At 37.6% G+C, this 10,883-nt stretch overlaps 2 protein-coding genes across 2 annotated transcripts; one reads left to right on the plus strand and one right to left on the minus strand.

Moving 5' to 3' along the window:
• Positions 1 to 294: 294 nt before the first annotated feature.
• LOC130988726 (ninja-family protein AFP3-like) lies at positions 295 to 5,848 on the minus strand. The gene is made up of 2 exons (XM_057912659.1): positions 5,058 to 5,848; positions 295 to 764 (listed from the first exon to the last, which is right to left on the minus strand). Exons 1-2 carry the CDS (start codon positions 5,536 to 5,538, stop codon positions 451 to 453), a joined length of 795 nt encoding a protein of 264 aa, XP_057768642.1. The 5' UTR covers positions 5,539 to 5,848; the 3' UTR covers positions 295 to 450.
• Positions 5,849 to 6,576: 728 nt separating this feature from the next.
• Positions 6,577 to 9,299, plus strand: LOC130990502 (protein ALP1-like). Its single transcript, XM_057914730.1, has 2 exons — positions 6,577 to 7,595; positions 9,287 to 9,299. The coding sequence occupies exons 1-2, from the start codon at positions 6,577 to 6,579 to the stop codon at positions 9,297 to 9,299; spliced, it is 1,032 nt and encodes a 343-aa protein (XP_057770713.1).
• Positions 9,300 to 10,883: the final 1,584 nt, after the last annotated feature.

The raw sequence follows: 10,883 nt of genomic DNA on the forward strand, positions 1-10,883 counted from the left end.
ACACCTAATCACCTCTAACAAACTAATCCTAAGACTTGTATTTATAGATACAATCGTTGAAGTTGCTTAATTCGTATATATTCCTCATTTTACGATGTAATTTTAAAATGACACTTATTCGAAAACAAAATTTATCTCCAAATAAAACACTTGGTTCGAAGACGAAGTAACTAGTTAGAAAGAAAAAGATAACATTACCCAACCAAAACAATCATACTCAACACAATAATCGACTTCAAAAACCATGCCATCGAAACTCCCATTGGTGACCATGAAAATATATGTAAAAAAGAGTAGATGAACTTTTAACTACATTTATAATGTCATGCAAGTTATCTTACATCAAGTAACATTGAAAACACAGAAAAGTAGTCATAGTATTACAGGTAAGGTTTGCTTGCAAACCATTCTATTAAGGTTGGTGAGTAGAGACTTATCAAACTATAGTAATTAATAGAGAGGGAAGGGGTTAACAACTATGTGTTTCAAAGGGTAAGCGACGTCACCCCCACCGCCGTGCTTCACAAATTCTGCCGGTGAGAGAAACATACCATGGCAAACACACACAATCTTGACTTCCTCTCCCCTCTTGTATCTGTATAGGAAACCCTCGATCTTGTTATGGTTAGGCCCGAAACCTTTTGTGGAGACGTAGGGCATGTCGACCAGAGCATTCTGCTGCTGTGCTTCGTCGGTGTTAGCAACCAAAACAGTTGGTCCTCCCCCAGAGCAACTACTCCCCGTCATAGTAGTTTGAGTTGCTCCTGTCAAAGACCAGAATGTGAGAACCAAGATAACATTGCAATAAGATATTTTATCAAGCCAGGTTTTCGGTATTGCCTAGATATGCCCGAGTTAGGAAAGTATTTTGTGTAGGTTTAAATCATATCCATAATGTGAAGGGTATTATCAAAAGGAGGATGAGAATGGATGAGATATTAAACAATTTCTCTAGGTCTGCTGGTCAAGCATCACAAGATAAGTTCATATTCAGAGCCTTAAAGACATAACTATTTTGAAACACCATCACTTTACACGGCTTATGAGAGAAACACGACAAATGGTGCACCAACTATGATAGTCTGCACAGACGCTATTCAGCTCATGATTCATGTTTTTTTCTATTTAATACATACCCCAGGTCTGCTGGTCATGCATCACAAAATAAGTTCATCAAAGACAGCTATTTTGTAACACCATGACTTGACAAACCTTATGAGAGAAACATGACAATGCTGCACCAACTATAATGGTCTGCATTCAGCTCATCATTCATTTCGATCGTGTTTTATTGCTAAATGTATACCCCCAAGCTAACTCATGTCACTCACAAAAAGGCATAAAGATATTTCCACAATCTAATGAACCTGTGAATTGTCAACAGACATATTTTCATAAATTATAAGGAAAATGGGATTCTACGACCCTGAACGGTTTCATTATTCAATGTATTCACTCCTCCAATCAGATATCGCTCAAAAAATCATAAATATAGTCAAATGATATAATGAACTAGCGAATTATTAAACCTATGTGCATAAATTCTAGGGAAAAGGTATATCTAGACTCATGAACTATTTCGTGGGGTCAAAGTAGGCACAGAAAAGGTGCCTTATGTCCTATCAACCTCCTAAGCTTTTGAAATTCGGCTCATCTGACCTCTTCTGTGAAGCTGGAGCTAATGGCATAACTTTTGAGTTTGTGAACATTTGGTTCCATCCCCAACTTTAGAAATCTAATCTTCCTATCAAACCCTAAAATCTTCTTCAAGTTTCTTGAAGGAGATACACTCCGTTCATATAACAGACATGGAATTAAATATACCTCAGCAGGATGAAGTTCTCCGTCTATTCCCGCTGAGCTAGCCAAGAACATTGAAATTTCTTGTTTACTTTTCATCTTGTTGCGCAGCTCATGGGATTTTGTCCGTGCTGCAAATATCCCCATGCCTGCTGCATCTTTACCAAGTCTAACTCTCCCTTCACATTCTAGCTCCAGCTTTTTTCATCCCTCTCCAACCAAGCTTTAGATATTTTCAATTAATATTTCTAGTAACCAATTCAAAACATGAACTTTTCAATTCAATAACGTATTGGTGATGTCGATGTTTGCCTTTAAATATATATATATATATATATATATATATATATATATAATTATGTCACATTATGTTACATGCCACCTACCATATGCATTTATGTTTTTCCATTCAAACAATGATAAACAATTATTCGTGCAATTAATTGTGTACAAAACAAATTACAGATAGGGATCCTTGTGAAGACCTTGATAGGTATAGTATAGATGAATCATGAGTATACTCTTATCCTTTTGTCTCTTTGGTTTATAATGATAACATGGTTGGAGTGTTTTTTCTTTCAATAAACTGAAGAGGATTTTTGGTTTCAGAGAGCGGGGGGGAGTTTATGTAAATATGGGGGAAAGTACCATGCATTAACAAGCTCATATGGCAGCTTTCACAGAAGAGGCCAAAAGAAATACAATTTCAAAAGTTTAAGGGGTTAGAAGAGACAAAAGGGACAGAAGGTACTACTTTCAGTGCAAACTCCGACTTCATGAAAGAGTTTTGACATCTAGATGCACCTTTCTCTAAATTCTAACCACATGCCGGAAACCATACTTCGTAATAGTTAGGTTATTTAGAAAGGAAGAGCAAATTTAAATCTATTATTCCAGCTCAAGGAGTAAAGATTACTCTTTTCAACAAAATCTACAAAATCTCCTCAGGGGAATTATTAATTAGGATTGGCAATATAAATGATTGAATATTTGATGCAATAGATAATATGATACAAAATACTTATCATCTTTTGTTTACTACGGTGGGGATTACCCTAATAAGGAAAAACCTAAACCCAAAGAGCTCGTCGCGACCTCTGCTCCACCAGACCTAAGGCATGATCACTGAGGAAGACGACAATGTCGTATTGGGACTGTGCACTACAACAAGTTGAGGAGGCGTCCTGCAAAGAGTTGTTGCAAATGTTCGGCGCCGAAATGCAAGCGAAATGATGATGAAAAAGTTGGTCAAAAATTGTTCAGATCTGAGGCACGGCGGTCAATTGTAAAGTTGTGTGAGGTAGAGGTCGAACCGCAGCAATGGTCATTAGAAATGGGAAAAGGGAAAAGTGACTTAGGTTTTGTAAATTAGGAGTTTTGGGATTTCGTTTTGGCTCTATTCTACATCAATCATAGCAAAGCGGAAGCTAGGATGCATGATGCTGATAGACGGAGGCAATGAGACGGAGAGTTGAGGTTTGTGAGGAAGACGCCGGTGGGTGGAGATAGAAGAAACAAATGTTGGTGAGTTGCCAAGAAGATGGTGATTTTGACTAGGGAATTTTTGTACTTATTACAATTAATGTTTTGATTATAATCAAGAGTTTTTTATCATCTTCACATCATAGAAAGTAACAAGAGATTATTTTATTGAACTATCGCAATCCTATAATTTATCCGGCAGTTATCGAACCGTAAGTTAGTAAAGAAGCAAACACTCTCTTAAATTTGAATTCCTTACCCTTTACTTCCCAAGTCACTTTTGGAACAAAGGACACATAAAAAGTGGGAGAAATTCGAATCTAGATTATAATTAATACGCAAAGAAAATGGAAAAATAAATAATTATACTTCCAATTTGGACTATTCATCACCTTGACAATGCTATTATTTTATCAAAAGAAAGTTCTCAATGACGTCCACATTCTAATGGGAGGACACATTGCACAATCTAATACGACAAGCAAAACAGATAAACGGCGCACACTTTAAGATGACAACCAATACCGGCAGGAGAATTGACTAATTGCTACTAAAGAAAAGTGACGCACCATAAGACGACAACAAATGCTGACAAGAGAATCAATTAATTACTACTATAACAAAAGCAACACAATCTCAGCTCATCAGGAACATTCATTCAACTATAAACAGAAACTAAGAAAACGAATCAAGACAGCCAATTAAGATACAGGTTTCATACCATGTATACTAAGACTTCATAAACAATGCATGCACACGTTATAAATATATACATATAGGAAAGGGTTCAAATAAAAACCTTCTTATAGTGAGGACTGTGAGACATTAAATGTACAAAGTAAATCCATTTAACATATAAAGTAACTGCACTATGGTAACATTATATGTTTATGTGTTTGGTACACTATATAAGCCAAGATTGTTGAATACTATTGGTTGTATGGGCGTTTGGTAGCCCATATTATTTAACAAGTCGGCCCGTGATAATTAAAGGGCCCGGCCTTATTCTACTATATCACCTTGATAAGTAATACCTCCTCCACCCTCATATTATCTATCTTAGGCTAGATAGATAACTAATCTCATCTTTTCTATATTACTTATCTTGGTTTTATTAATGAAACCATTTCTAAGCATGGATACCAAACACACCCAATCGTAGTGCAGTTACTTTATATGTTAAAAGTGCATTTACTTTGTATGTGCAGTCCATAGTTTTCTCAGAGTTCTCATGATAACTCGAGAAAACATTATGCAGTCTATTTCAACCCTGCAAACTACAAGAAATCAATCTATAGTTGTAAAATTCAATCTGAAATGGTGCTAGAGGATTTATTTCTGGTGCTCACACAAATCAAACGAACCAAGAAGACAGACAGAATAATGCATGAAATGAGAAGATGATCATATTAACAGATATAAATGAAACATCCTAATATTGTAAATACTCCATTTTTATGTGGCCATGGGTATGATAAATTTCATTATTGCATAAGATGGACATGCAAGATCATATGCAGCCCACAGCAATGTACAAAACATTATCTCTCCCTCCCTCCCTCCCTCCCTCCCTGGGTTTGTGTGTGCAGCAAATAATTTCCAACCACAACACACAGTCACACACTAACGCCTCTTTGCAGCAGCAGCAAGGCATATAAAACATTCATTTCCCACAACACAAATATAAACACGTTTCACCGGCAAACACGCACACACACACGCGGTGATCTGCGAGAAACAAGACTGATATGAGAGGGGAAGGAGAGTGTATATACCCTTAACAATATGGCTGTGATCGCCCCTCGATTCAATCGGAGGTTTTGGCCATTCTTTTAAACGGAGGTTTCGAATTCCATCACGAGCCATGTCGGCGTTCAAACCAGCATCTGCATGCACTCCGTCCCCACCATCGACGCTCTTCAACTTCTCCATCCTCGTCCTCGTCCTCCCCCCGGAGTCGAACGCCGGCGGCAAGGAGCACGTCCTCGCCAGCGGCGCGTCCGCCCCACGCGCCTGGTCATCTCCTGCACAATCAATATTCAACAACACTATGTTGGAGACGGAAGAGGAGCGTCTCATCTTCTTGCTCGCGAGGTCGACACCGAATCTGCCGTTGGTGGAAAGCCCCAAGCTCAGCTCCAATTCCTCCTTCTCCTCTCTTTCTCTCTCAGTCCGCTTCGCCGACTTGTGCATCGGATCTTTTGAAGTTCCGTCCGCCCCTAGAAATCGACGCGTGTTGTCTTCGTCTCCCTCCATCTCAAAAGAAGAAAAATGTTGGAATTTTTAGTGATAAAAATGGTATCTTTTTTTCACAATTCTTTTCCCGGGAAATCCGAAGTGAAGAATTTGAAGAAATTGGTCATAAACTTTGGACTGCTGCTACAAATCTTGGAGGCTGCTCGTCCCAGAAGAAACATCAATGCCGTGTTTGGTAGCAAAAAACTAGAACGCGGATTATGAGAATTTTAGGGGTTTTCAGACAGAAGATTAACGGCCGGCAAAAGAGGAGAGAAAGTGAAAACGAGTTTAAAGGGGAAAAGCCACTGGACAAGTACTTTATATAACTTCGAAACTTCTATGCTGTCACCTCACTCTACTTAACTTGTTTCTTTCCATCGCAATTATTTTAAAATTTTAATTATATTATAAAATTAAAAGTTTAAAATGTCTACATTCGCTTAGGCCATCCACAGCGCGGAGGGCGAAGCACGGGTCGAACCGGGGTGAAGAAGACGCCGCCGCACTGGAGACCCGTCCTGGTTCGAAGGGGTGGCGAGGCAAAGACCCGGGGCGAGAGGCGGAAGTGTATGGCGCGTCCGGCGGATGCGCCTATTAAAAAAAAAAGAAATTAATTCGATTGTTTTTGAATTTTTTGACCGTTTCTAATATTTTTTTTTAATAAAATGACCGTTGGAATCAAACGGCCGAATTCCTCTTTTTCATTTTTTTTTCCCTTTTATCTATATATATCACCACTCTTCTTCATTCATTTCACATCTCCACATCAAAAAATCATCTCCACATCAAAAAAATTTCTAAAAAAAATGTCTTCCTCCTCATCAAGCCACGAGGACAAGCGACGTGCTGAAGAATTTTCCAATCCTATACAACAATTTAACCAAATTGTTCAAGATATTGGTGATCCAGAAGAGCAACCTCGTCGTCGCCGACGAGGTGCGCGGAAGAAGGCTTTCATTCGTCGGGACCGTGAAGCCGGCGCTGTACGTTTGCACGCGGATTACTTTGATGAAAATCCGGTCCTACCCCGACACCATCTTCCACCGTCGTTTTCGAATGCGTCGTGCGTTGTTTTTGCACATCGTTAATGCCGTCGCAGCCGATCCATACTTCCAACAACGCACGGATGCACTAGGGAGGCCTGGCTTCACGCCATTGCAAAAATGCACTGTCGCTGTTCGTATGCTAGCTAACGGTGGGGCAGCGGACCAATACGACGAGTATCTCCGGATTGTTGAGTCCACCGCGTTGGAGTGCTTGCGCAGATTCAGTCAAGCTATTATTCAACTCTTCGGTGCGGAGTACTTGAGGAGGCCGACTTCCGCTGACTGCCAACAGCTTCTAGCAATGCACGAAGCGAAGCACGGCTTCCCGGGAATGCTAGGGAGCCTTGATTGCATGCATTGGGCGTGGAAGAATTGTCCAACGGCATGGCAAGGCGCATACACTCGCGGCGATCAGGGGGAACCGACCATCATCCTCGAAGTCGTCGCCTCGCAAGATCTATGGATCTGGCATGCTTTTTTTGGGACTCCTGGTTCGAACAACGACATCAACGTGCTCAACAACTCGACGTTGTTCAACGATCGGCTGCAAGGAATGGGGGTGCCGGTCACATATCAAGTCAACAACACCTACTACACAAGTTGGTACTACTTGACTGACGGCATCTATCCCAATTGGCCTGTATTCGTGAAGAGTCTTACACATCCGACGGATCCGAAAGGGAAGAGGTTCAAAGTGATGCAGGAAGCGGCTCGCAAGGATATTGAACGAGCCTTCGGCGTCCTTCAAGCTCGTTGGGCAATCGTCAAAGGCCCAGCACGTCTTTGGAGCAAGGAGGCGATGAGCGACATCATGTTCACGTGCATCATTTTGCACAACATGATCATCGAAGACGAAGGCGAGCAAGCAACGCAGTGGGAAGAAGACGCCGACGAAGCTTCGAGTAGCGCCGCATCTCAACCTCATGTCGGTGCTCCGCCGGATTTTCGTGCATTTGTTGCACGACAAGCATCCATGCGAGACGCGGAGATGCATGCTCGCCTCACTTTGGACTTGAAGGAGCACATTTGGTCTCGTTTTGGTCTGATTGAGCCCTAGAAAATTCTTGTAATTTTTTTTATTATTATTGTATTTAAATTATGTCTTTAAAATATTGTAATGTAGAATTTTAATTTTAATGAAATTTGAATTTTAAAAATAAAAGTGTAGAAATATGAATTTTGTGGAAATGAGGATTTAACCCACCTAAGACACAATGCATTGGAGAGGGGTGTGTCTTAGGTGGGGCCCACTCCTAAGACACCCCTCTAAGCAACAAGCATTGTGGATGCTCTTAGGGGCATTTCAATTGCCAAAATTGAATTCACGCGAGATGAATTAATCCGAGATTACTTATGACATACAATTGAATATCAGATTATTCATCCAATCAAACAAGATATTACTATAAAATTAATTTAATCTAATCATTTACAATCCTTCAAACCAAGCGATCCCTTAGTCTATACAAAAAAACTCACTTTTATAAACATATACTTTATCTGTCCTAATCTTGATGATATATACCCTCTCTGTCCCAGTAAAGACGAGCCTTTTCTTTTGGACATGAGATTTGAGTTAGTATTTAATGAAAAAGTAAATGAAAAAGCAAAATGAAAGAAAGTGAGTGAATGAATAAAGTAGCTTTAATTTATTCCAAAAAGAAATGACTCGCCTTCGTTAGAACGGTCCGAAAAGAAATACGGCTCAACTTCGTTGAAACAGAGGAAGTATTTTTTTATTAGATTGTTCCAAATATAATGACATGTATCCTTTGGGTTATAATTAAAATTAATTAAATTAAGCATTTAAACCTAAATCCTACCCTCTCTCATTTCAACTTTCTCCATCTCTCTCTCTTTGTTTATCGCCGCCTCTCCTCTCCCTCCTCCATTGTCCTCACCGCGCTCCCCTCTTCTCCATTGTTTTTCACCGCCTGCCCACTCTCATCTACTATTTCTCGCCACCTCCCCCCTATCCGCCTTCCTCCCCCCACTATTACTCGCCACTTGCACCTTCTAAGTGAAACCCTAGTTTCACCCACTTCCACCCTCGCCCGCCTTCACTGCAAATCCCTCGCGTGCCTGCCACATATATCCTCGCACGTCCACCTTCTATGCGAAACCTTAGTTTTTCCAGCATGGACCCTCGCCAGAAAATTAGGTTCGTCGGACTTGTAGCAGTGGAGACGGAGAACGCCTCCTCAAATTTGATTCGATAAATATCAGATCAAATTGAATTAATTATTTAATTTTTGTGGGGAATTGACTATTGTCATCATCTGCTTTCATGAATTGGCGGGTAATTTAGTTTTGATAGCAGACCAATTGGAATTATTTGACTAACTAATGAGGATTTAATAGCGATTGATAATTATATTAAACATGTGGGTCACGCATATTTTAGTCTCCTAAACACATGTGTCCAAAAGAAATGGACTATTAATATTAGGACCAAGGGAGTACTTATGTTAAAATAGACTAAATTACCAATGTTTCAATCATTATTGTAATTGAGTGATAATATCTTACGCATTTTTGGCACGTTCTAAAAAAGATAATGATTTGATAGCTATCAGTCAATATATAGATTATCTAGTTACCCCATCAAATTAATTGATTTGGTCGTCTGAGGCAATTAGATGAATTTGTGACTAATAGTTGTCAATTAGTTCTCTTTTTTAGATTTTTGCTTACCACGTTTCTAACACAATTGTTTTTAGGAAATATCCTTAAGTTTTTTTTATGTTAAAAAGCTCAAACTTTCAATGTTTTTCCAAATGTTTCGTTATATAAAATTTGGCGACGGAATGATAAGTTACATCACCAAGTTTTTAAATGGAATATTTTTTTTCCATGTCACCAAATAAAACAACATTGTTCCACGTGAGAATCTATAGACATGACTCATCATTTTACTGTCAATTTTATTTTTTATAGCATAAGATTTTATGGAAAACGTTAAGAGTGTGTTTTCTTTGAGGTTTAAGCAAGAGATAAACTCTATTTATCATCTTATATTTTGTTTGTTTTGACGTAATAAAAAATTCGAGCAAATAGTATAAAATTTCAGGCAAAACCTTGAGTGAGGTATAATTTTATATTTACGGGAGAGTGTTATACTTTTATACCACCTTATAATTAAGAATAAATATATTTATCATTCAAAACAAATAACATACTAACTTTAAGTGATTAATTTATACCTCATTATATTATCCCTATATGTAGAGGGCTAAAAAATAAACACACCGTAAAAGACTAAAAGTTTAGGGGTTTTGAATAGAAAATGATAGTTGAATAGAAAAAATGGAAAACATTGAAAGTTTGGGACGTTTTATGAAAAATATTAAAGTTAGGATTTTAATAAAAAGATAAAATTGAGGTCATCATTTCATGAAAAATACTTAAAGTTGAGGACACAACAATTTAATTAATCTATTAATCAATGTATTAGAGAAAACGCTCACTTAAAGAGGTTATAACTTGAAAACTATTCTTGTTCTGATAAATAGAAATCAATTTAGTTTGTAAATCTTAATTGATGAATGATTAAAATTGATTTTCAAACTAAATAAGTACTTTTTAATTTACAATAATTTTTTTATGAATGAAATCATGTTTCTATCATAATAATATTTTTGTATATTACAATAATACTTTATTTATGTAACTATATATATTACAATAATATGTTTACACAGTTAATAGATGAAGAATATGCACGCATATAACTATATTGAGCAATTAAATTTTCGGTATATTTCCCAACTCTATTTGAATGTGGTTATGGCTAACTTTAATCTTGTCCAAACAAATCAAATTTGAGTATTTGACGACGAAGAATAATTTAATTGGTAAGACGTTTTCTCTCCAATCATTAAATCGATTGAAAGCTTGAGTAATGTGGTTACGGCTAACTTTGATCTTGTCCAAACAAATCAAATTTGAGTATTTGACGACGAAGTATAATTTAATTGGTAAGATATTTTCTTTCCAATTATTAAATCTATTGAAGGTTTGAGTACTACGTATGAAAATGAAGATGTTATTAATCATTTAAAACAAATCAAATACGAGTATTTTAGAACTAAATATAACATCTTTAATTTAGTTGCCAAAATAAAGAGGGTGTCGAGCTGCATTTTGAAACATAGCTTCAAAATTTTAAAGTTCTATCGAAAGTGATAAAGATTTGTTTGATTTTCAGCTCTACCCCCAACTTTATCAAGATGGAGCAAAAATACCCTAACTTCATCCTTTTTTTACCTTTTAAAATTTTCATTTTGTTGGGAAAAATCTATATTTTTTTCTTCAAGA

Source organism: Salvia miltiorrhiza, chromosome 6 (assembly GCF_028751815.1).
Source record: "Salvia miltiorrhiza cultivar Shanhuang (shh) chromosome 6, IMPLAD_Smil_shh, whole genome shotgun sequence".
Classification (NCBI taxonomy): domain Eukaryota; kingdom Viridiplantae; phylum Streptophyta; class Magnoliopsida; order Lamiales; family Lamiaceae; genus Salvia; species Salvia miltiorrhiza.

What these genes read in the sequence shown, in the direction of transcription:
- LOC130988726 (XM_057912659.1), bottom strand. Translation starts at nt 5,538, where the DNA reads ATGGAGGGAGACGAAGACAACACGCGTCGATTTCTAGGGGCGGACGGA. An exon ending in TCACAGCCATATTGTTAAGG is followed by an intron (nt 765 to 5,057) that starts GTATATACACTC and finishes GGTCTTTGACAG; the next exon opens with GAGCAACTCAAACTACTATG.
- LOC130990502 (XM_057914730.1), top strand. Translation starts at nt 6,577, where the DNA reads ATGCGTCGTGCGTTGTTTTTGCACATCGTTAATGCCGTCGCAGCCGAT.